The sequence below is a fragment of the Etheostoma spectabile genome, chromosome 6, assembly GCF_008692095.1.
Source record: "Etheostoma spectabile isolate EspeVRDwgs_2016 chromosome 6, UIUC_Espe_1.0, whole genome shotgun sequence".
NCBI classification, from domain to species: domain Eukaryota; kingdom Metazoa; phylum Chordata; class Actinopteri; order Perciformes; family Percidae; genus Etheostoma; species Etheostoma spectabile.
In genome coordinates this window covers 11,136,134-11,163,795 of record NC_045738.1, presented here as the reverse complement: position 1 = coordinate 11,163,795, position 27,662 = coordinate 11,136,134, and the positions used below count along the sequence as shown (strand labels likewise).

General features: G+C 40.6%; 1 protein-coding gene across 1 annotated transcript; it reads right to left on the bottom strand.

Annotated features, from left to right (window-relative positions):
* Positions 1–237: 237 nt before the first annotated feature.
* Positions 238–27,212, bottom strand: clcn1b (chloride channel, voltage-sensitive 1b). The gene is given in 24 exon segments (XM_032518629.1): positions 238–2,337; positions 2,570–2,656; positions 3,424–3,528; positions 3,651–3,695; positions 3,998–4,077; positions 4,163–4,244; positions 4,325–4,506; positions 5,415–5,548; positions 5,637–5,850; positions 6,441–6,551; positions 6,642–6,711; positions 6,883–7,038; positions 7,909–7,993; positions 8,510–8,594; positions 8,597–8,610; positions 8,816–8,900; positions 10,540–10,665; positions 11,187–11,265; positions 13,432–13,509; positions 13,908–14,041; positions 14,233–14,361; positions 14,489–14,620; positions 16,419–16,635; positions 26,609–27,212. Coding segments are annotated over 24 exon segments (2,910 nt in total). The 5' UTR covers positions 26,660–27,212; the 3' UTR covers positions 238–1,908.
* Between the last annotated feature and the right edge of the window lie 450 nt (positions 27,213–27,662).

The following is a 27,662-nucleotide window of genomic DNA, read 5'->3' as shown; positions in this document are numbered from 1 at the left end:
TCTCTCTCTTTGTATCTGTTCTGTATATTTGTGTCTGTCTGTATGTCTGTCTGTCAGTGTACAGTAAGTTGTCTTTTTGGAAGAATCACTGCCTGGAAAAAAAGAAATAATTTCACATCAACCAAAGGGGATTTGAGGCAATCAGACATGTAACTTAGACATGATTTGGAAATGTGTGGCAAAAAAGTAACCGCTGTAAAACAACGCTGTTAAAAAATTGGATTGCTTCTGTAAAAGTCTGTATAGAATTGGATTTATTTGTCTAAAATGAGGCAGTTTGACTTGTGATACCAGTGTGTACACTCACACCTATGCATGCTTGTTGGACGGTTGTCACATGATGGTTCTTCCGCGTGGTCCCCCCCTCTCTCTCCTCTTCTGTCAACAACTCTGTTTCTTCCTGTTTTTCTTCCTTTTTCCTGCACGACAGAACCTCTTACACCCTCTCGAGCTCCTCTACCTGTCTCCTCTTCTTTTCCACTGGTGGAGAAAGAGCAAATAAACAAACCAACAAACAATGGCATTTTGTGTGCTTATGTGTGGGTATCTTTTTCAGGGTGTAAATAATTAGATTCTCACATGTTCACCACTTTCTCTCTCGAGCCTAACACATGTTTTGCGACAGCCGGTGTCTCTGGCCAGCTTGTTGGTGCTAGTCATACAAACAGCAATCACCAAGGAACTGGCAGCAATGCAATCCAGCCTGTCGTGCCTTTCTAAACACATTCCTTTCCAGTTATTATCAGGGATTTTATGCCAGGAGAATACTAATGAAAATCTTTCAGAGACAAGCCTCCTCTGTAGGGACTAGCTGCTAATTTGTTCAAACTCGCATAAAAATCAGAGACTGAAATGCACTCTTGACCTGCATAACACTTTACATGGTCAGAGATGTTCTGTTTTCAAGCCTAATGCTGGAACACTGATAAGTATTTTTTCCAACAGTCCAATGTGTAAATATCTCAAAAACAAGAGTGAGGTTTCACTTTTTCGCGAAAAGATCCTGTGTTTTTGGGGCCTGCTCATTGCATTGCCAGACTGGCTCCGTTCAAATGAATGAAGCGGCAGTGTTCTCGGTCTGTCTGAATGTAGCTAGTTGCAAAACTCACATTCCCATCAGCCTCAGCTGGATGTTGTGTTTAGTGCTACTTAGCAAAGGTTAGCATGCTAATAACGTAAACTTTATTTAAACCTGCAAGTTACTAGCATGTTAGCATGCTGCCTTTAGCATTTAGCTCAAATCGTTAACGTAGTCTTTTCTACTAATTGTAATTTTTATTGTTGTAGATAACTAAAATAAGCTAGTAGACAATTTTAATATTTATTAATTATTTTAAATTACAGACTTGTAATAATGATTTGAATATTAACCATACAGAAAATATTTGATACAGCAAGTTATAATTTAAAAATTGACTTTAATCAATAAACTTTAAATGTATAATCTCTTTGATCTATAGCTCAAGTTAATGTCTTTAAGTCTTCATCAATATATTATTTCATTAGTATACAACTCATTGCTTTCAATTCTTCTTTCCATCAAAGGTACCTAATGAAATTAAGACACCGATATATGATGTACAGCTACATTCAACATTTCCGAGATATGGATATTGAACTTGTGATATGTGGGACGGAACATGTCTGTCCATCGGCAGTTCAAAAGACACAGGAAGGCACCTGAGATTTTGAGAGTGAAAAAGGGAGACTGTCATAAAGAGTAGAAAAAGGAATCCTGTACTACAAGTTTCAGGAGCTTTGTGTGCACTAGCTTGTCCTGCTCGCTGAGAGCTGAATGTCTGCGGGGACTGCTGGTAGGACCGACTCCTCCACCCAGACAGTAGCTCTGTCTCTGGGCAAAAGGAGTATAATCAGAGAAGGTTAAAAGTTTTTTCTCTTAAACCCAGTCTATATGGGCTCATCTGACTCCTCACTCTCCCCATCCTCCTGCAGGGAGGATAATGTGAGGACAGGGCTGTTGGGTGACCCAGGGAAGGCATGAGGGGAGGGTGAGGTAGGGGAGGAAGTAGAGGGGGACGCCGGCTCCTGAGAAGCACCGTCAGCGCCTCTTGTGGGGGCAGAGCTGCTATTGGTGCTCCTCATGCCGCCGGGAGAGGAGGGAGCCGAGTCACACCCGGGAGCTCCCTTGGACTCCATCACCAGTTCCTCCTCCCTCCTGCTCCCCTCCCCCCACAGGTCTCTGTCCCGAGTAGGGGAGGAAGGGGTGGATGAGGGAGGTTGGTGCTTCTTGGTTTTCCTGCTGGCATCTCTGAAGCTGGCTAGAGGGGGACGAAGCCTCACCCCGCTGCGAGTTGAGCCCTCTATAGCTTTCTGTAACTGTTAAAAGAGAAACACATAAAGCAAAGAAACGTGTGTTAAAGTTTAGGCCGGCTGGAGGAATAATGAATCAGAGCGTAACGCATTATGCACCGTGTGCTGTGACAGAACAACTGCCCACAACATGAGATCATCACAGCTTGCTGTCATGCCGCATTGCAGGATCAAACCAAGAGGGGTGAATAAACATTCAGATAAAGAAAAAAATGGAGAAGATTGATTGTGATTTTACCTCTTTCAGTGCCACAACACCCACCAGCTTTCCAATACTGGTGACATAGGCATGACTGAGACCCAGCAGAGAGAACAGAGTGTGGGTCTGAGTAATGAGAGAGAGGAGGACATGATTCAGTCAGTGTGAAATGTATTGTAGTGTGACAGTGTTCTGCTTGCATGGCTGCACTGTTCCTAGTAAACAATGTGTCCCGCAAGTAAAAGAGGGAATATTTGCTGCATAGCATGAGTCACAGAAGAAAATACACAATTCAGGATTCACAGCTTTATGCTTATATGGGTATGAACAAAAAATACCTTAGGAGTACTCCAGCAATTTAGTTTTGCATTCTATAAGTTGGGGGGGGACAGAATTTTAAAACATTGGGAAATTTCATGCAGCAGAGGCTGAGACATCCTAACATTTATGTCCAGTATGGATCAATTTCCAAGATTACTGGATCCTACATTTTCCATAATGCAAATTTTTCATTAAGAGCCTCCTTGCCTAAGTTTTTTTAAACCCCAGTTTGATATTTTGGTAACACTTTACAATAAGGTACACACAAAAAATAGGTAGTTAATGATTAGTTACTGTTTTTAAAACAGTAACAAATGGTTAGTTACTGTTTTTCAGATGGTAGTTCCAGTTTTTCAGAAGGGTAGTTAGTTTCTAAAACTCACAGAGTAGATTTTACACCTCATGCTTGTTTAAACTGACTTGAGTAGTTCCCAAAATGTCAAACTATTCCTTTACAATCTTCTGCTTGGAAATATAAAATGGTAACTGTCCATGACTTGTAATTGCTTAATCAGTGTCTGTACATGAGCTTTGCATGCAATGACACGTCACCCAGGTGTTGCCGTGGTCACCTTGTGCAGAGAAGTCCTTTCCACCAGCTGAAACGGGGATGGGTCTATTCGTATCTGCTCCATATCGACTGGTTTATCCAGCTCTTCCTCTTCCCAGGCTTTGATCTACATTAGTCAATCACAAGGCAGAAAGATGGACTTAGAGTATACAGAGTTTCTTATCAATTAAGATGGTTTGATTATTTCCTTTTTGGCTGTGAGGATGGTGAATCGATAAGGTACAGTACCTCCTCGGGGGACATGGTGTCCGTCAGCGTAGGGGGCGTGGTCTCCTGAGGAGAGAGGGGGAAAGAAAGAGCGAGGGACAGATGGATGGGCAGTCACTTTAAAAAGCTACACTGATGATGATAAGATGACCCCTGGTGGTTTTATGGCATCAGCCACTGCAAAACATGTCAAATCCTTTATGCATGCACCATGTCTTTTCATTATGTTAGTGAGGTTGGCTCGAGCTGCCATGTTGGATTGATGCCCCTATCTGAGCTGTCGCTGCCAACTGGACAGCAGATTAGTGATGCGCTGCTCTTATGAGCTTTAGGCGGAAAACATGACAAGTATCTGAGGTTGAGCTTACCTGAATTTCAGTCACCGACAAGGATGTGGAGGAAAAGAGTCTCTGAAGGGCCACCCTGACAGATGGCAGATTGCGCTTGTCTGAGGATATGGTATGGCAACACAAGTATGAGGAGAGAGGACGCTACATTTGATAGCTTTATGTGCAGTGCAAATGCCATGTTACCTGAGCCTGTGTGGTTGGTGGAGGGCTCCGAAGGTTTGGGGGCTGGGATGGGCCCGTTACATTCTTCCTGTACTGGAGCAGTCTGCGGGCATAACATGGTTGATAATGGGATTAATCTTTTTAAAGCTTCTTGAATGTTAATTTATGGTTTGTTTTTCCCACCTTGTCTGCGCTCTCCTCTCCGTGCTCCTCATCTACAAAGGTGAAGGACTCCCAGCTGACTTTAGAGCCCTGGCCGGGTGAGCTCTCACCTCTTTCAAAGACTCGCCTATCTGGTGAGAGCCACCAGTCAAAAATGGCTTGAAGCTCCGTCCTCTCGATGGATCCCAGAAGAATCATGGATTCTGCAGAGTGTTAAAAGTGTTAAAGTTCTCATATTGTGCACATTTTAGGTCCATAGTTGTATTTGTTATATCAGAATAGGTTTACATGGTTTAATAAAAAAACACCATAGATTTGTTGTACTACACATTGCTGCAGCTCCTCTTTTCACCCTGTGCTGAGCTCTCTGTTTTAGCTGCCGAGTGAGGCATCTCACTTCTATTCCATCTTTGTTGGGAGTCGCATATGCACAATGGCTAGGTAAAGACTGCTAGCTGGTCAGAAGCAGATTATGAGGGTGTGCCACGCTAGCAGCTAGGAGAGCATTATGACGTGTGTTACAAAGTGAAGAGCGTTCATCATGGAGGTAAAGGTGGGACTACAATAGAGCTGTTTGGAGCAGTTTGTGAACAGTGTTTTCTGTTGGAGATGGTAAGTCCCTTTGGTGTGGACTTTGGGCTTTCTCACTTTGTAAACCTATAATGTACTGTAGGCTACACAAAAAAGGTATATAACGTAATAAAGGAAATGGAAAAAGCCCAAAAGCATAATATGAGCACTTTAAATAAATAGTTATACATTTTGCTTTCTTTCTGGGAGTTAGATGAGAAGATCAATACCACTATTATGTCTGTAAGCTATGGTTTTACAATTTTTCAATATTTGTGGGACTATTTTTACTTGATTATGAGAAGTGATTTTATGGAGTCCCTGAAGTGTTAAATAGTGAGCTTTAGCAATGCTGGTAAACAAAATGTTACTCTTTATGCTAAACTAGGCTAACCTTCTCCTGGCTGTAGCTTCACATTTAGCGGACAGACAAGAGAGTGGAATCTATTTCCCATAATGTTGAATGATTCCTTTAATACTTAGCATCTATAGCACAAGATAGAAGCATTCAGGCCCAATTTGATGACGTAAGTCACCCTACCTTTAGAGTCGACCAGGGGGATGGTTTTCAGACTGGTTGTCTCTAGCAGATGGTTCAGTTCTCGGTAGGTGGATTGAGAAGACAGGAACTTCACTTTGCGCACCATGATGTCCTCCACAAAGATATTATACTTGCTAGGTATGCAGAGATACTACAATAAATACCCATTGTCTTACATTGAAAGCAACATAAACACACCAAATAAGAATTCTTCAACTTTACCTGATGTGTCCAAGGGCCAGCTCAGGCAGGTAGGGCAGCTTCTTCACCTGGATGATGGAGTCGTAGAGAGAGGGCTGCAGACCCTGGGCCACCATGTTTGCTAGGATGACCGCCACCATCATGGGCAGGATGTGAGAGATTTGACCAGTCAGCTCAAAGCAGATTACAGCCGTGGAAACCGTGTGTGTGACCGCTCCCGTCATTGCTGCCGCACCTGGTAGAAAGCAGAGGGTAGGATGTGTGAGTAAAATATAATTTTTAAAGAGAGAGTTTGACAATGTTGCAAGTCCTTGGGAGGCAGAAATCAAAGTGTTAAGTATTACAAATATCCATCTCTATCATATCCATCTATTTTCTAACCTGGTTATCCTGTGGGCACTGGAGCCTATCCCAGCACATATTGGGAAAAACGTATTATTGATCTCCAGATAAGGTGAAATCCATTCACGTTTGTGGTGAAACACACAGAGCAGGGTTATACTGAGTTGGATATAAAATTCATTCAATTTTAATTCACATGTCATGATTAGGGGTAAATTACAAAGTCACATTCAGAATTACACAATTGATTTATTAATTAATTAATATATAGAGGCCTCATTTTAAACAAAGATGCTACAGAGTCAAGTGAAAAGTGTTTCTAAGCTGAAACTCTGAACTGGAGGACCTTTAAATGAAGAAATCAATAACACACGGAAATTTATTCAAGACACTGTTTTATAAAATGTTCTCAAATCTAAGATTTCAATAAGTCTCAATGCCTAGTGAAGACCCTGATCACAGCCCCAAGGTTAGTAGACTGACCAATGACGGCGTAACCTCCGGGCAGGATGCGGTAGACTATCCCATCAAACAGGATTCCATTTGGGAAAAGAGTGGCCATGATCTCCCCAACGAGGCGGCCGAAAGCAGCTCCTTGAGGAGAGAGATAAGGCAAGCTGGTAAAAACAAATTTAACTGAAGCTCAGCAGGAGATACTACGCTCGCATTACAAAATCCTCTTACCTAATATGAACACTGGCATAAAGGCACCCGAGGGGATGGGCATTGTGGTTGAAACTGCTGACATCCAGAACTGCAACACAAAAACCGGATTAAGGTAAAATCAAGACCGGTCCCAGAGCTTTTTCATGCTATCACATGTATGTATATGTATTTATATAAACATTATATACTGTGTAGGTATACAAATATGTGTGTGTGGGTGTGTTTGTGTGTGTGTGTACACAGCAAGAAGTTAAGATACCTTCATGACGCAGAAGAGGAGGAGGATGACAAAGACGCTGACATGAGGATGAAGCCAAGCAGATGAGCGTCCCAGGCCGGGTGGAGCAGAAGATCCTGAGATTTTGGTCCAGGTGAAATTATCAAACAGGGAGTTGATGCACTCTCTGGGCATTAGCTGCCAGAAGGGACAGACACACAGAAACACAGCTTTTCAAAAATGCAGTTGTGTGCACTGCACATCACATCCTTTAGTGAGGCCGGTTGCAGGCTGACAGATTCAATGAAGGAAACCGCTCCCAAAACTGTATTGAACTGGAAAACATTTTGCCTCCACCAGGTCATCAGGCAAATGGCCATCATGACAAATGACAAAGTATATTAAACACAAAACCTATTACATCCTGTTGACGTTATGGTCGGACAAAAAATATACAACAACACGTACAGTATGACCCTTCAGATACATTGTCAAAAATCTGAATAGTTGCACAAAGAAAAAGAAAAACAACAAATCATAAAATGTTTGAATATATACTGTATACATGTACAGTATAATTAAAAAGAGGGGTACAGCTATGGAAGCAAAAACAGCTGTAAGATTCAAATCTTATGAGCAACTGAACACATAATTGTGAAATGAATCACTACTTAGTGAAGTAGTAGTCATTTCAACATATACAACTTCTTTCTAACACCACATCTCCAGATTTTGTTCGTTTTCAATATTATAGTTTTCAGCCCCAACCAACGTAGCCTGAAGTGGCATCATATGAGCTTCCTCTGGAGCCACGTAAGGTTTTATTCTGTTTTGTTTACATCTGCAGTAAACCTGTAAACAGATACTGATGTGCAAAATTAGTGGAGCTCTCCTTTAAGTTGCACATAAAATTCATGTCATTAAAGCCTTTCTTTGCTTCCTTAAACACCATAACATCTGAAGAACACAATGTAGACCCCGCTGACCTTTTTTTTCTTTCAAAAAACACCATTAATATTAATGTACATACATTAAAAAACAGAGTGTAAGAGATAGATTTAGTCTAACCTCTCCAGCCATAAACTGTCCAAATCCAGGTGGAAACGTTATTGTGGCGATGATCAGTGTCACTGCACCGGGGTAGATCAGTCGACTAGGCGTACACACAAACACAAACAAACAAGTCATTAATAGGAATGTATTCTTCGACAACAACAACAGGGCGAAATAAGTGATGCTTGTAACAGAAATAAAGGTCTCAGGATGAGTGTCTACCATCACTGATTACGGCTCTCCTGGCGCTGCTGCTCCCCCTCTCTCTAATGGTGGAGACTAATGTTCCCTGACTGTTGAGTCTCAGAGAATAAGTGAATCTCCACATTGAGTGAATAACTGGCTGAAAGGTTGTTAAGGCTTTGCTGCTGTCCTGGCCAGTGTTGGGAGACTGATGAGTTGGAGAGTGGAGCTGAGATACATTACGAGGAATTAGATTTGAATTTGAAAAAGGTTTGAGTTCATTTGAACAGTGTCTGCAACCAGAATTACTGTGGTTTAAAAGCTGAGTGTCATATTAATCTACAGCAGCAGGAAATGCATGGCCCTGTTTGTGTGTGTGTGTGTGTGTGTGTGTGTGTGTGTGTGTGTGTGTGTGTGTGTGTGTGTATCTCACTGTTTGGTTAAAAAGCGTGTGAGCGCTGTCGGTCTCCGCATGAAGAGAACCACTTGTCTGTTCAGGTAGACGAAGACGCCCCCAGGAATCCACATGAGATCCTAAAACATGAGAAAAATACTTCTATATCTATTTCAAAAATAAATCCAAAAAGAGACATACAGTATCATTGCACACACACACACACACACACACACACACACACACACACCACACACACACACACACACACACACACACACACACACACACACACACACACACACACACACACACACACACACACACACACACACACGTATTCACCCTATTATTGCAAATGCAGGCAGCTCCTGCAGGTCGAAAGGGAAATCCATCCGGAAGTTAGTTTTGAAGAGAGCTGTGATTGTGACTGAGAGAAAAAGAAAAAAAAAGTTAACAAAAAAATTAAAAATCAATCAAACGTGAGCTCAATTTTACGATTTACGAAAACTTTATTGTCCAGATTTGAAGATTTTCCCTTCAGTTTCATTAAGAATACAAGAGAGACAGGACATTACAAACAGTACATAGCCAAGACGGCAATCTCCCTCGCCCTTCATTCCATTCTTTTTATTTTCATTTTCTTTTCTTGCAAAGATAGAAGGCAGTACAAAACAGAGCAGTACAGCAAAAAGTACAATGCAAACAGCATTAATAATGATCCTCCCCTACATTCCATTCTTAAGTACAGTTCCCAGTGTTATTGAGTACCTTCACAGCATTGGGGAGGAAGGATTTCTTGAAGATGTTTCTATCTGCTGTTGGTACTCTAAAACGTAGGAGTTCAAATTCGTTCGACGGGAGGGGTCACTAATAATTTTCTGTTTTCAGCATCTCTTTCAGCTTTGTTTGTAATGCGTTTCTCATAAATACTGCTTAAGTGCTTTTGTGGCTTCGCCATACAGCTAATTTTTGAGGCCATGTTTACTAATCTCTGCAGTTTGTTCCTCCTTTGGATGTTTGGGTTCTTTGGGTACCATACCACATAAAAGACAGACTAAGGTTTTACATACAGTTTCCATATCTTGGTTTATTCTCTCATTTCTGTGGTGTGAAGGAAGTGAAATTACTTTTACCCAAATAAAATGAAACAATATTCACAATGTCAAAACATGAAAATAATATAATTATAAAACAGTATTAAAACAGTAAATATTTTTAAACCTGTTTTGTATGACTTTAAACCTGCATTACTAATTGTCTGGCCACTCTGGGGCAGCGGATACAAGCTGTGAACACAATGTTGATATATTATCACCATTTGAGTGGATATGGAAAACTACTTACAACAGTTGCTTATTTACACATCCAACAGACACGGAGCAACATTATCGTCCTATTGGAGTGGTGTTCATGTCCACCTGATGAATCAAAGTCCATTATTCACTCTCTTTTAGCTCTGTGTTTGGTCATAACCAGTTCCCGAGGGAAACATCTGGCTCTTTAGCTGCTAAATGCTCCACTTTGTTCCCCAGCTAGTGGCAAACTTTGCCTGTCTGCTGTCGAGTGCCAAGCGTTCACTGAGTTTATCAGAGCTTTTTCACTGATAAGAGCTGAGGGCTTATTTTGAATTGCAATAATCTAAAATATTTCCTAAGTGACATGTATCTTGCTACATATCTGGAAAATATTAATATGAAGAAGATGAGATTTGACAACTGACATTTGCTTGTAAGATGTTTGGGAAGGTGTTTAGGACTATCTGGTTGAGTAAGAGTTGTGAATTTGTTTGAATATAAGACAAAAAACATACAAACTGTAGGAAGTTGGCATAATAAAGAAACTAAATGCAGAGATAGGGGGCAGGGATTTGTAAATTGTGTGTATTTAATTCTACTGCTAGATTATAAATTTGTAGGTGATGACTTGAGATATTTCTGGTTTATCTAAAGAAGCAAATATTACTTTGCTGTCATATTCAGCTACTTTCCGTAAAATGCCAGCTCAGCAGTCTTTGGCAACAGTGTGTGTGTGTGTGTGTGTGTGTGTGTGTGTGTGTGTGTGCTCACCAGCATCCTTGTTCCAAACAGAGAGCACCCTGAATATGAAGGCGCTGAATGTGGCGGCAAAATATCCCCGCCAGTAATTCCTCACCGCAAAGTAGGTAGACGTGACCTCAATACTGAACAACACCCCTGGTGGTGGTGAGTAGAAAAAAAAGAGAGAGAGAAAAAAAGGGGGGGACAGAGGGAAAGGAGGGATTAAAGAGGAGAGGAATAATTAAGATGAATAGTGTGAGAAAGAGCAAGTAGTAGAAGGATCAGAGGAGGGGGAGAGAAACAGGGAAGGGGGAGAGAGAGAGGGGGAGAGAGAGAAGAGGCAGGAATGAGTTAAACAAACACAATGAGTCCAAAAACACTTGAAGCTGAGGGTGTAAATTATACAAAACAGGAGAACCACAGGGAGTGAATACACGTACTGTAACACAAGCATACACACAGAACATAAACACGTACACTTTCTCTCTCTCAAACATGTATACTTACCACCTCTATGACTAACACACACGCGCACACACAGGACATTTTTTTCTTCTTTTTTTCTTACTATGGTAATTGAAAACTAGGTAAATAATGTTGTTTTGGCTTGTGTTTGTATATTAAAGAATGCTTTGTAGACTTTGATTTTATGAGGCAGTATGTAAGTTGTACAGTACCTCCAAGTGGTGTGCCGAAACAGCATCCCACCCCCACGGCACAGCCAACAGTCAGAATATCTGTGTAACCATAAGGGTTCTACTGACACAGAAAACAGAGAGGAAGAGGGGGAAATAACAAGAGGGAAATAAAGTGTTGAGCGAGACAATGAGGGATGAAAGGTGTGTGATTATGAAGGGGGAAAGTGAAAAGGAAAGGAATGCGTACAAACAGAAAGACAGAAGAGTGAGTTGGAGAAAGAGAGAATAAAAGATCAAGGTGGAGAAGACAGGACGGGGAACCACAAGGGGAGAATTGACAGAGAGGAAGCACAATGGAAGAAAGTGAATAAATAATGCTCACTGGAGTGTGGTTGTAAAAAAAAAAGTGATAAAGATGATGAAACAACACATCCAGACAATATAAAGCACAGGATGCACATGCCAGTGAGAGTAATCAGACTTAGAGTAAGCAATTAAGTAATCAGGAAACAAACCGAGTGGTTACATCGTCCTTAAAAACAGATCCCTGCAACTGATTGCAGACTGAAAATGAATGGAAATATTTCCATTGATTATTTATGACCTTGAATTATTGGATTCAATGCAACTTTCTAAAAGTCTTCTATGATCTGTGTTGCATTATTATTTTTAGAAAGAATATATTTTTTAATCTATGATTTACCAAAAAGGGTTTGGGATGCAGGAAGGCTTTTAGCAGAAAGAACTGTATTCAAGGCTCACATGTTGATGGCCAGTTAGTCTGAAATAAATATTAATTTACTTTGAATTCACCACTGCTAATGCTGGTCAATTGTTGGAGGTCATTTTCAAGGGAATAGTTTCCCATTTTGGTAAATATATTTTTTTCCTGTCAAGAGTTAGATGAACACATTGGAACGTGTCTTAGAGTAGCATCTTTTTTCTCATCTATCTCTCCGCAGGAAAGTAAATAATTCCTTTAAAGTAGACAGAACCTTAAACTCCTGGCTCTGCTACGATATGAGTGACATGCTAATCTGCATGTTTAAATATTCATTCAGGTTTATTCATCACTTAATAATGCAGGGCACTGGTCTGAGATTAGATTTAACCTTGTGTTACTAATGTTATTTCAGGAGGACAGAGCTGACTGAAGTCAGCGGGGAGAGAGCAGGGCGGGACTTGCCTCCCACGGGGGCAGCAAAGCAGGTGGCCACTCCCACGGCACACGCACACACCAACAGGTCCTGGTTATGGGTGCCATTCTGGGGTTAATGGTCACAGACGAGTAGGGATGAATAAGAAAGCAGAGGGGAGGTGGAGATAGAGAGAGCCGGGAAAGAGGGAGACAGGGATGGGAGGTCACTGTTAATAAACATGCCAGACATTACCATCACACTATTAATACAATGAGACACAAACATAGACAACGTGCGAATGGGCGAGCCAAAATAAAGACACGAGAAACAGGGAGGGGAAGGGAAGGGAAGGGAAGGGGCGTGAGCTGGGCGGGAGAGAAACAGATGGAAGAAGACAACAGGGTTCCCACTTTCTCTTAATCATCAGATTCAACGACCTTTCAATGAACTTTAGGACTCAAAATGGGCATATTTCGCAAACTCACACACTGTAGAGGCCTCATTTATAATTAAAAGAAATGTTAGAATAATTTTTAAAAAGTGTTACCGGAATAGAAGGACTATATTGGTCTATGTAATATTTTCAAGATCATCCAATCATTTTCAAAACAAGACTAAGAGTCTTCAGCTCTGTGAGACTGTACATGGGCAAAGTGGTGCTAAATGCTAACATCAGCATGCTAACATGCTCATGACAACAAGGCTAACATGCTGATGTTAAGCAGGTCTAATGTTTACCATGTTCACCATTAGCATGTTAACATGTTCACATTTCCTACTTAGTAATAAACACAAAGTACAGTTGTGGCTGATCCATCCAACATTTTAAAAGACATTTTACTCAAACACACAATACCTACAGAGGAACAATCAAGAGGATCAGAAAAGTGATTTGGATTTATACTTGTAAGACCATGAATTACCTACTAACAGACACTGCCATCCCTTAAAAGCTGGTCACTAATATGGCTAAAAAGAATTTTCAAGGGCGTGTGGGAACCCTGTGAATTATGCCAAAGACAACAACAAAGCAAGATATCAAAGAAAAACTGCATTCCACATCTTCATTAGTGCATTAACTGTGGTCAGTGAGGAGATGATGCTTATGGGTAATGTAGTCTGTTTTGGTCAGGGCCTCAGCTTACCTCATAGACTCCAGAGAAGATGGACATAAATCGACTCAGCACTGCAGCACAGATACTGGCAATGTGGACGAAGGGACCCTAGAGGTGACATGTAATGATACAGTTGAGCGACACTTACTGTTATATATACCCAGACTATTGTCTGTAAAACAAGGAGTCTAAACTGGGACATGTATCAGAACAGGTAAATCACATTATAATTGCTGGATGTGACAGTTGCCCTGCTACTGTACTGGGGGAAACGAATGTTCTCCTTTGCTGAGGAATGGTTTGCTTCAATCCCGTGAGAAGAGGGAATGAGGAAAAACATGACAGGAGATGATTTATTATCCTCCAAGCTTGAATAAAAAGCAGATAGAGTGATGGAGAAAGAAAAAAGGGAGGAAAGATGGTGATGATAGCAATGCTGGATCAATGGACGGCGATGGATACAGAGAAAAACAGACAGTGAAGAGATGAAAAGGGGGTGTGTTTACCTCTTTGCCCACTGGCATCCCACTGCCCAGGCCAGCAGTCAGCCCGACGACTTTAGCTACAAAGGCTTTAAGGGTCAGATACTCCTTCAGTACTACACCTCTTAAGATGGTTTTCAGCTCTGGAATACCAGAACCTGTTAAAAAAAATAAAAATAAAAACAGAGGAAAGATGGAGCGTAAAGGATGATGAGTGCAGTAAAAAAAAAAAAGTAAGAGCAATTATAATGTCACTATCCTGCAAGAAAATAGACAAAGATAAGGAAAGAAGGAAAAACACAGGTGCTGAGAGAGGATAAGAGAGGCTGACAGGTGATGGAGAGCTTACCGATGGCCTGTGGGGAAACCAGGTGACAAAAGAGTGATGCAAACATGACAAGGATCATGGGATAGGTAACCCAGGCGAGGTACTGGAGTGGCACATTGCCCTTAAGCTCCCCATGCATCCACTTATAGGCTGGAAGACAGAAAAGCAACAGAAAATGCATTCCACACAGGAGTATAACTGCGATGATTACAAACTCTTGTGTTATCAAACTGCAGATTCGACCGTTGATAATCTCAATGGCCTTGGCCTGTGGTACCTTGCAGGCTCTTGGCGCTTGCGTAGTCCATACTCCAGCTGACCAGAGCCATAGTCAGCCCCAGTAGAACCAGGAATATCCAGTCATCCCCCATCTTGGTCACTATGTACCGCCGTACACGAGCGAAACAATCTGGGACAGAGAGATGAAATAAAATGATGTACCTTGAATCCATTCATCACTTGATTGAATTACTGACAGTTAGTTATTGTCACAATGGGAATCATTCAGTGTGATTATGGCCGCAGTAATGATGCTATAGCTCATCATAACAGTAGATGTAATGTCAGTACAGAATAATCTGAATGATTGTGCCTTTTTGACATGTACAAATGGATGCGTCTGCATTCTCTGGAAAAAGTTGTATTCAAAGAAAAAAACATACATGTAAGAATTTAACACACAATAGTCACTGGCTAATTAGCTTAGTGAAGACATAAAAGTGTGTGAATCATTTTCGGAGGTAAAAGAAGCGTCTACCCCCTGGGTCAAGCTAACAAATTCTGGATCCTACACTTCCCATAATGCAAATTAATTGCATCTTTTGTCAGACTTCCCTGTCTATGACTTTCAAACTTATTGTAGTCTAGAAACACAAGAGTTAAATCAATAGAGTAGAGTAAAAGTACATTATTAAAGAATAATTATCTTAAAATTTGTAAATTTGAGTAAATTGAATTAGTTACATTCCAACACTGACTAAGGTCATGTTCTTTGATTTTGTTTCTGTGAATTTAGAGGATTTTAGTAACATGGGGGAACTTTCTCCAATTAGAAAAACATGCTGGGTATTTTTATTGAGACTCCAGTATGTTTAGACTTGATATGTTGACTTAAATAAAATAAAGATATTTTCCCAGAAAGATTTTGCTCGTGCAGGATGGAGAATGCTTTGAAACAGCTGTTAGACCTTCACCTTCATCTTTTTTCTTGAATTATGAATAAAAAACTTCAATTAGTTATTTTATTAGGTAAGGGTGGAGTACATGGAAGCTATGACCTTGTCTCTAAATCCTGATTAGTGTGGCAGCCTAATTAAACTATAGCAGTGCATCATATTTTATGAGCACATTGTGTTGCATGTAAAATCCTGATGTGCAAAGTCACCAGTAAATCAGATTAAAAGGTGCAGTAAGTAAGCTTTATAAAGCTAACTTTCTGCCATATTTGCTGAAACTGACCCTCTACGTTTGAGTAGAACTACATGAAGCAGGTAATTAAAGAAACAATCCGGCTCCTCTGGCACCACTTACAACCTGCAGTAGAAATTGCAAAAATCCACCGCTTCCTGTTCAGATGCACCAATCAGGGCCAAGGGGGATGTCTAACTGCGTGTCAATCACTGCTCATGCATGCATTTCATAGCATCCTCCACTCTCCCTTTAGTGGAAAGGGAGGAGGGACTGATAAGTTGTTAAATCCTCCCTATGGCACCTTGAATGAAGTGTGATAAAGAATGAAGTTTTACAAAATAAAAAAACTGTACCTGTAGCCTACTTGAAACTTTTATTAATAAAATAATAATGTAGGCTATACTTTATTAATCCCACAAGGGGAAATTACGATGTACACTCTGTTGTTATTACACACAGGCCTGAATTACACACGCATGCACAGTACCCATACATGCACTTAATGGAGAAATGTCAGATTGAGGGGGCTGCCCACAGAAAGGTGCCCCGAGCAGTTGGGAGTTCTGTGCCTTGCTCAAAAGCAGGAGCTCAGTCCCTACGGACTACCGACTGAGCTACTGCCATCCCCAAATTCAGTCACGGTATTTCGTTAAAGTATTAATTCCACCTCCGTATTCTGGTCATGGCAACCACTTAAGCATGACCATGGAAACACCTAATCACCAGTTCGTAGCCTCCTAGAATACCTTTGGTAAAGCGTTTGGATTTGTGTTTGAACGGAATAACCTGCTGGTCACCTTGGCATTTGGAGTAGGGACGAGGCTTCTTGGTGGAAGAGGCGTGGCTGGGATGAGACTCCAGGAACGCAGGGTGATGATGATGATGCCGGCGACCGTGCCCTTTGCGGCAGGTGGTGTTGTCCCCTGCATGTCTTCTCCATTGTCTCTCTGTCAGCAAACGGGCAGCCTCCCGTCGGGCAAAGCTTCCCAGCTGCTCCCTGTACTCGCCGTACAGCTGAAATGGAGGGGAAACACTGACAATCACCACACAAACAGCACCAAGAAGTCATGCGTTTCCTGGGCTCTCAGGATTGCATAAAAATGAAATAAGATGCCAGATATAACAACGGAGTGGGAGAAAGGAAACGAAGAGAGAAGAGAAGGAGAAATACCTCTGACAACTTAGACTTGGGAGAAGGATAAAACTAGATCCAGTGCAAAGAGTCTTGAGATAACGAGAAAGAGATGGGGAATGTGCGGCGTGTGTGTAAGGGATACACACCAACCTGAATACCCTGGTGGACAGAAATAGATAAAACCGGCATAGATATTTGAAAACACCCTCCCCAAGAGGAGGCTGGAGCTGGAAGGGAGCCAGAGGAAGAGTCAGTGGAAGGGAGGACATTCCACATCTTCCACTTCCCGCTATGTGTGCGCTTTTCACCGACAACCACACACACACACACGGTCAGAAAACACGGCACTTTCTAAACCCATGAGACCAGTTTGCATTGCACTCGTTAAATCCATAAACTGTAAAATACTGCGGATTCAGGTGCAGCTATATCACGCAACTGAAACCTATAGATCACATGCATCCTTCCACACAGCAAAGCAAGAATATCCCAAGCAGCACGGGTGATTCTATAGGCTCAGCCCCTAATGAGAATGTGACATGGATACACCTTGCAAAAGTCCCCCCCCCCCCCCCGCTAAATCAATTAACGTCAGCCAGCGTTTTTGACACTACAATGGAACCTGCCACTTCCTAAATCGTAGCAATATCGACCAATTTGACACAATGCTCGAACATTCAGCAAATGTAGTTGCTTACGTTTCAATTTGCGTTCAACTTCTTCTCTGGGGACTATGTTAAACTTCACAACCATCTCCTGCTCTCCCTCTTGACAGATTAGATAAAGATTTAGTCAAAGGCGGGAGTCTGACATCAGATTACTGTCTCATGTGTACACGGGAAAGGAGAGCTGAGGCCCAGGACCAGAGAAAGAATGAAAGTTTAGCAAGCTGCCCATCCCATAATCCCATCCTCCAATAACAAAATAAAAGTAAACACTCTAAAATCTCATCTGACTACAGTGTGACACAGAAAAGTAAGTGCAATCTGTCCTATGGTTTGATTTTTTGCACAAAAACTGAGTTAAAAAAACATTCCACTATAATACATGAGTCACTACAACCACATGACAAAGTGACTGATATAGATGTTTATAATTAACACACCACACAGCAGGTGGCCAACATTTAATCTGTAAAGGCTCTTGAAAACATTTGATGTCCTAAATTGTTAAGCAAGTTATTTTAAACCTCACTAAACACTGCAAACTACAAACAGTTTTTCAGGACAATAATGCACCGTTAACAGGTTTCGGCCTGAGCTAACAGCAGACCAGTGATGAGTTCTACAAAGAAACCACTATACTTAATTTTAATTATTTAGCATTAAAAGACTTGGCTGAATGTTACGTCCATAAATCATTTGTCTGTTCTGAACAGCCCCCATGATGTGGGGAGTAGTTTATCAGGATAGAAAACTCACCTGTCATTGCCTGAGCTGTTAAAAAATGTTTAAATCACCTGGTCATTTCTCACAAATTAAATTAATTAAATGAATTATTTGCAAAACAGTATGTATGTGACAAAAAGGTTAGCTATACTGGAGAACGTATGAAGGTTTCAATCTCCTTTTACGATTGAAGAACTTGGCTAGAATTCTATTTGAGTAAATTTGATAGAAATATGACACTACATTTAATATACCATATACCAGTCGATAGAATTCTTACAATGTGCATTTATTGCCATCTAATGTGAGAGGCACAAACAACCCATTACAGCTGTAACTGGAAAAGACAAGTCAATTAAAATATGTAAACAGATCCACTTAAGCAACTTGTGATTAAAGAAGAAAGACAGAGGAAGAACAAAGGATTGTGTCGTTAACTCACTAACAGCAGATAATAAAAAAAAATTTAAAAATCACCCTCCACCATCTGACCAGATGAAGCCTTTGGTCTTCAGGTCTTTACCTGTTCCTCATCAGTTGTCTTTGGCATCATGTGGTAGCAGCTCTGCTCCTGTTCTGTCTCCTGTCCTACGCTGCAGACAACCTCACCACCACCGCCGCTCTACACATTAACACCAAAGCACTAATCCATCAACATCATCAAACAGGCGCTGGCACCAGGCGCCATCAAAACCAGGGGCAGTAACAAAAGGAACCTGTTCATGCTTAGATTTGGTACTTAAACATTTTCTCATGCCACATCCTGCCGCAACAAAAGGGACAACCGCAAGATTGTATTCAAATGGCAAAATAGTTAAAAACAAGAAACTATGTTCTCAATTAAACTGCTTAACAACAGCTACTGTGTTTTGTGCTATGTAGACTTGGTTTGACTTGACTATGACTTGGTTGTGCAGTTATGCATTATCAGCCATTAAATTCTCTTTTATTTTACTATCATGGTCCTAGAGAGGCTTTTGCATTAACTTTACTGATGTTAAATGTCAATTTTGCTCTTTACTTGCTTGACAGTTTCAGGACATGGACATGAAATAGTCAGTACTTTTATATGTCTGTTAAAAGAATAGCAGTGTTTTGAGCATTTTGTTTGAACCTATTGTCTATATTTGATCATGTAAAGCTTCAAATACTTCTTTGGAAGTCAATACACGATGACTAGCTGACTTAAGTTGTCAAATAGAGGTTATGATTAGTATTTTAAATAGCATTTAAGAATGGGTTCCATTAAATAAGTACTCCACCAATTTAGCATTGCACCTCTAACATTGCCACACTCACTGGACGCTCGTCAGATATGGTCGTTTATGTTCCACACCTTTTCAAAACCTAGTGCCTACATTACCCACAATGCAACTAACTGAAGACAGTTTAGTCTAAGATTTGGGTGTGTTATGCTATGCTGGCAACAGCTAATGTACGGCCAAACTGCTAGCATCAAGCAAAGATGAGGAGATATCTAAATGTAAATGTGCTGTATTTATATAGCGCTTTTCCAGTCTTAACAACTGCTCAAAGCACTTTTACATCTACAGGAAACATTCACCATTCACACACATTCATACACTGTGGCCGGGGCTGCCGTACAAGGTGCCACCTGCTCATCAGATAAACATTCACACACATTCACACTCCGATGCGCAGCACCGGGGGCAACTCGGGGTTCAGTGTCTTGCCCAAGGACACTTCGACAATGACTGCAGGGGCGGGGATCAAACCACCAACCTTCCGATTGGCAGGCAACCGCTCTACCACTGAGCCACAGCCGCCCCTCATCTACAGAGATCTGGTAAACTTTCTAACTCTTTTGTAAAATATTTATGGTTCTTTACTCATTTATTCATTCAAACATGAAATTGCATTTCATTTTCCTTTCCTCCCTTTTTCCTGTGTCTGTTTTATTTATGATGTTTTTCTTAATTTTACATTTATTAGACGTACATATTTATTTTATGAAAGTAAATACTTACAAAATGTAACTATTTTTAGTCATGTATAGTGCACTTAATTCTTTAGAAGCGCATATATATATATATATATATATATATATATATATATATATATATATATATATATACACACAGTACATACAGTACATACATAAAGTACATGAATCATACAGTATATCAGTGCTACAATGATTTGCTGAAAATGTATCGTCAACTATTTCAATAATCAATTAATTTAAGTCATTTATCCAGCTAATATGCCAAAGATTCACTAAGGATTTACTGCTTTACTTTTTTTTTATGTTTTATGTCATCGTAATTAAAAACATTTTGGGGCTTCTGGTGGAAAAAACAAGCAATTAGAAAACTTCACCTTGGACTCTGGGAAACTGATGGACTTTTTAAATTTCTTGTGACAATCTAAATAAAATGCGACACGGATGTTTTGCAAATGAATGCAAACTGTAATGTCAAAAAGTAAATCTGACAGAGGGAGACAGAAAGAGACAAACGACTGACAGCGTGAGAGAGACATTGATAGCTGGGACGCTGTCTCCATCTCTCAACCTCGTGTTTACCTTTGTGTCACAATGTAACCTTGAGCATCCAGTGACATCAGTAACCACCATTTCCCACCACTTTCACATGCTTTTTAACATTGTTGCTGCCACTGTTTGACTCAACGGTGGGATGACCTTCCCCCTCTGAGTCAAGAGCAACGGAGGATATATCACCCCCTCCCTACTCCTCTTCCTCTTCTAGTCGCACTAATTTACTCTCAGCAAGATTCCCTCTACCTCCCCCCGTGGCTCTTATTATATTCCTGCACTTTATTTGTCTCCACAGACACATGAAACTAGTCAAGCGTTATTCTACGGCTCAGACACCTCTCATGATTAGTTTGTAGTGCTCTAGAACTGTGGCTCTTATGTTGTTCTTATTGCAAGTCTCTTGGGGTAAAGAAAATGGAGAAATGTAAACCATTCCTCTCTTGGCTTTATTAGAAACCCAAATGCTTATGGAGCTATCAAGAGCTTTGAATTCATTCATGGATCTGCCTTTCAAGAGCTGGCTTCAAAAAGATGATGCTACTGTAAAACACTAAACATTTTCAATTCAATTCAATTTAAGAGGAACTTCAAGTATAAACAAAACAGAGAGAAGCCTGCAGAAAGAAGAGAATGGGAAAGCTTCAGTCCAAGTGTGAGCTGCCAATAGATGCCGAGGTTGAAGGGCAGTGTGACATTGAGAGTTAATTAAAAAAAAATAATAGCACATTCCTGCAGACCTCACAAGAGAGACTCAGCACTGCACATTCATAAATATCTGTGTGTGTTTATGCGGGTTCTTCAGCATGCTAAGTTTGTGTGCTTATGAGCGTGTTAAATTCATTTTTGTGTTTGTTTAGGCCTTACAATAATACAGCCCTGTCACATAGCATAAGGTTAATGATAAAAATCTGACCCGCTCACTGACAGATAGATCAGGAGATTACCTCCCCGACACACACACGCACACGCACACGCACACGCCATGGTCTAATTATGGCATGTCGGCGAGGCCAAAGGAGAAAAATATACCAAACTGTAAAATGGTTTAAGTACGACCCCACAGTTCAATTTACACTAAGTTATCCAGGAAAGAAAACAACAAGAGTGGAGGTCACCTATAAACTTGGTTTACTTGTGATAAATTATGTCACAACATGAAACTTAAAGTCAATAAACAAGACACAGTACAAAAGTGACCTTCTTTACCTCTTATCTAAGTCAGAAATGCATCAGTCATTGCAAGAATAGTTCCAACCATAGGTAGAAAACACTTAAACAATAAACACAATAATAAACCTTACCAGAAATTGATCAATATTCAGAACCGTTTCAAAAGTGTTGATCCGCTCCCTCATCTTTTCAGCCGTTCCTCCGGTATGTTGCTGTTCACTTTCTTGTGCGCCTTTAATATCCTGTAATTCCCTCTCTGGATATCTTTGTCTTACATCTGTCCTTTCCTGTCTTTGCCAGTGTGACGGACACAGACCGTACCTGCTACCTGCCTCCATACAGTATACAGTAGAGCCCAGTGACTGACAGGTGTGTATAAAACACACACACACACACACACACACACACACACACAACACACAACACCACACACACACACACACACACACACACACCACACCACACACACACACACACACACAGCAGTAGAGGTTAATAGAGACACTTGAGGCTTGACAACAAATTGTCAGCAGCTTCTAATTCAGAGGGGAAATTTCTCAGACAGGCGGCCAATCCAGCAGATTCCTGAAGCCGGCTAATGAATGATATTCTGCAGGCAAGACGCAAGTATGAAGATAATACCTGCTGACGGAGTTGAGACCATAACCATATTAACATTGCGTGGATAATACTGTACTGTACTTTAAGTGCCTTCAACATACATGACATGTTGTTGACCGTGATTGCTCACATTTGGTTACTAAAGGAGTTGAAATAGTGGCAAGATACTTTACAGTTAAACAATATATTTAAAAGATAAATATATACTTTAACATCACACATACTTACATAAACAAACTATAATTAAAATACCTAATTAATATTTAGATCCTGAACCAAGAAAAACTAGTCCAAAATACATCAAAATGCAGCCTATAGTATTTCTATGCCAATATAGACAAATTTAATGTATTTAGGATAAGTCAGTATCAGATGATAATATTGGCTTCGGTTACATCATTTGGGCTCTACCTTTATTTAGTCGAGCCATTCTCTACATGTGGGACCTAAAATGGGTTACAGACTGTTCTGACCCTGCAGTTCTTACATGGTTTTCTGGGTCTTTGGAGACCAGAGTGCTGCTGGGTTTCTGTCTGCATTTATCTGGTGGAAAACGGAGATCAGTGAGTTTAGCAGACTGTGGGGTTTTATTTAATTTTACTAGACTTTACTATAACTTTCCTACTTTATTTAACTACCTTTGGCCCTAAATGTGGCATGCTGCTGCCAGCTTGAAAATACCACAATTTGATTTCTATTTCAACACTATGAAGGTAAAGTGAGTGTAAATATGTCTGACTTTGCCTGCAATAGACTGGCGTCCTGTGCAGGGTGTTTTTTTGTCTTACCGGAACCTGTTGGGATACACTACACCCACACATGATGATGACTTGAGCAGATAGAAAATTCTGTTTCTTTACAGCAAGAAAATGGAACACACCTGAGAAATGCTTTAACCCTGCATAATTTAACCCAGTTATAGAACTTTTCTCTTTATTAAAGCCTACCATGATATAAAATAATTTTTTTGCTGAATCTTGAAATCAGAATCTATTTCTATACAACATACACATTTTTCATCTTAACACAAATTAGCTGATTAAAAGCTGAATGCTTGTTCAATCAGGAATTTAAATTTTTGAAAATAATTTGCTGTTTAAATTTATTTGCTACAAATGGATTTAAGAGCCAGAAAAACACATTTAAGACATTTTGAGACCACAGCTGACTTGATGCACTTTGTGTTTTGGGCCGCGTTTCTCAAAAAATAAAGAGATTTTTTGTACTTTTCTTTTTGTCTTACCTATGATTGAACTCTTGCGTGCAGCCTTTCACCTTTCTCCCTCACTCTTTGCCCTCAAACTTTCCCTCTTACCACCCCTTGTCCCCATCCATCCAACACCCACCCCTGAGGTGAAACCTTACTCGTAGATAAATTTAGCAGCAGTGTGACCCAATGTTCACTGACACACTTCTCCGCACCTCTCCCTCTCTCGTGCTGTCTCGACCCATCTCTCCCAAGAGGTCTGTTGTACAGACAGATGGAAGGCTTTAACCTTTGCACAAAAACAATGGCACCTTATTGACACCATTTTGCAATGTTTACATGGCGGTCCATCATGTAACTGTAATGGAACGACTAAGAGTTTAATTGTTATAACCACCACTGGTATTGAAAAGACTCATCAAGTGACTGCGATATCATGTGGAATTGAATGGCTTAATCATCTACATCCCAATCTGCGAGACATTTGGCAGGTGAACATTATCCGTTTTAGTATCCTGTAACATTTGAGACTTATGAGATCTATTTCACTGCTGTTGACATTCTCACAGATTAAGACTTGTCTCCTCACACTCATTTCTAACCACATGATCAAATAAAACTGTAACACACAACCAGCGCTATATCAGCAAGTACAAATATACAGTAGCACACACACACACACACACACACACACACACCACACACACACACACACACACACACACACACACACACACACACACACACAGCACACACACAAGTGTGTCTGTATGTGTGGCACAAGTCAACAGAGGGTGCTTCCTCTTTGGTAAGGTCAAGGGTCAACAACAGCTGTGTGACTTGTAAGTAATTAACACAAGTTTACAAACCCAGCAAAAACTTTGTAGATCAAAAAACATCTAGGTTAAACCTGGGCACACGTACATTTTAAGTGTTTATTTGTAATGTTTTACTGTAAGTTACGGGTCCATAATGTCCGGATATCATATTCCCTAATTATTTCCAAGAAGTTTCCTGGAAAGAACCATGTATTTATGGGAGATACTGTCAACACCAAGTTTACAACAAATGAGTCAATGTTAAAAGCTACACAAAGGCCATGAGCGAAATGCTGCGCGTCTGTACCCAGAGTGAAGTTACATGTACTAATTAAAAGGAAAAATAGAAGCAGTGTTAACTTGGTTTACAATTGATTATCAATGTAATCTTAGTTTAGTCAGTGCACAGCGGGTCAGGAAGACAAAAAAACAACTCAACATATAAAGATTATTATATTATTGTTTCCAATAATAAATTATTAATTAATAAGGAATAGTTTGGATTTAAATCTCTTTCTCTCTATCTCTCTCTCATTTAATTGTTCATCTTGAATTGATTATTTACACAAACAATTGTACATTTTGTAATGTAAAATGACAGTACAAGCTCAGCATGAAACAGGTTCTAATTTAAGTACAGTTGAACCAGGTTATACGTAACATAAACCTTTTAACCCCAACACATACTGAGAACACTAAAAACACTATTGTACCCTTGCAGCATTGGTGTGCATCTGTGAAGATTTAGTCAGCTAAACCATCAATCTGTAAATATACTCAACCATGCCACCCTGCTTATCAATAAATAAATCATATTAGGATGACGTTTTAACAGCTTTACACATGAACTCATCCAATCCCTCAAGGCTCTACTTTCCTCTCTCTCACTCACTTCCGGATGCCATTACAGCTTTCACACCTGAGAGTTGTACGACTTAAGCCTGTAAATAGTGTAATTAATTGAGATTTCTTATTATATCTGACCTGTGGGCCCCTGAAGGGCTCCACATGGGCTAGGACGTAGAGATTTGCTATGGGCAATCATGAATCGTCTTAAAGGAGAGGAAGAGAAGGAAAAGAGGAACAACACTGATGCTGTCACTGCTCCTCCTCGCTTTGTCAAGCTGCTCTAACACATATATACACACCCCAGATGCTCTCACCTCAGTTGTTCATGTATCTGTCATTCTCGTGCCTTGTAATTCACTTTCCACTCTGCAGAAAATTACCTTTAAAAACAATAGACATCATGAGTCATTGAATGTACGTCCATTGAGCAGGTGTGATTGGATGAAAGCAAATAATGAGTCAAAGGCAGACATGATGCTCCAGGGAGGAATGACCATCAATTTGGATGAGCTTTTAAACAGATTGTGACATGACTTTCTCTCAACACGTACATCTAACCTGTCTGCTCAGGTTTCCTGTATATAAGTATTTATATCCAACAGCAATGACTTTACAAGGCTCCAGCTTAAGGGAGGCATACAGACATATAGAAGATAAACAGGTCAGTAAAAAGAAATGTACGTTAGGATATAAGGTGGGTAACTAAACAACAAAAACGCAAGGGATCATGTGTGGGATTTAAATCAAAATAAATGATAAAATCCTTAACTTTTGCGGGTATAACTTTCCATTTTTCTCAGTGTTTTGTTACGTGGGTGGTGTGAAACCAGCGGAGACTGTGAATGTGTTTGAGTGCTGTGCAAATAAATTTGACATTACGCTCTTGTTCAAATTTTGTTCAAGAAGTAAAGAGAGGAAGACAGTTGAGATGAATATTGATTCAAGAGAGGGGCATTTGCAGAAGTGTTTGCAATGTAGTAGAGAAACATGTAAAAACAAGAGAGTTCACTGCTGGTGGACAAAAAAAGGATGCAGCATGCATACGGAAACACAAATGACTAGGAGGTAGTTGTGGAAGGAAAGTTTTGAAAGGTGGTTGGAAACAATTAGAAAGTGAGTGAGGAACAGAAAAGGATGTTTGGAAAAGACTAAGTGACTGGTGGGTAGATTAAAAGATGAGGGAGAAGCAGGTGGAGGGGCATGAAATAAGTGGAAAGGAAAGGACATTTTAAACAACAGCAGACAGACAGGTAGGTAAAGAAAGATTTAGGAAAGACCTACCAGGGTCTGTTGGTATCTCAGAGCCTTCCTTTGCGACGCATCTGCAGCCATTGACACGCTGTCACTGATCCAAAAATAACCTTGCTGGACACCCCAGCATTTCCAATGCCGTGGGCAACACCATATACACACACACACACACACACACACACACACACACACTCTCTGTCTCGCTCTTATATATATATATACACACACACACACACACACACACACACACACACACACACACACACACACAACACACACACACACACACACACACACACACACACACACACACACTTTACACCAGGTTAAATAAACACTAACATCTTCTAGTTTCTCACTCTCCTTTAAACTCGTTCTCAAACACACTTGTTACATAGAGAAAGTCAAGAAACACAGATGACGTCCTTCCTGAACGCACTCTTCTCCAGATGATCCAGAGGCTGCGAGCCATCCAACTCCACTGCAGACCTGACAGACACACGGACAGAAATCAGACAGGCGAACACAGCAGAGCAAAGCCATCTGATGAGGCAGTGAAGGATGCAGTGCTTTCCTTTATTAGAACAGCAGACACCTAATCACACACACACACACACACACACACACACACACACACACGCAAGCCCCACCTTGCCAGTCAGCCATTAGGGGTGTGTGTTTGGATGGACTGTTCTTGTTTGGACGGGGGTGGGGGTTGTAAGGGCACCCCCCACATAGGGCTGCCCCTGCAACGTGAGCAGGAAGGTGCACATGACACCCCTATGACAGCTCACACCTAATCAGCCAATGATGCAAGGCAATCCCCATAACACTCACATGCTACGGCAGTTCTCCTTAAGGAAAAATAAAATCACCACGAATGTGTCCTCCCATGGTAAAACCGCCTTCATCTCTATCTCCCCCCCCCCCCCCCCCCCCCCTCAACAAAAAGAAAAATGCTTGCAGGACCCACTGCAGTGCTTGGAAAAGTGATCTCCATATTGCTTAACTTCTTCAGCAGGTTCCGATATCGAGAGGTAGTACAGGAAGGGGGTTAATCACTTATGTGCTGCACATCATTCGC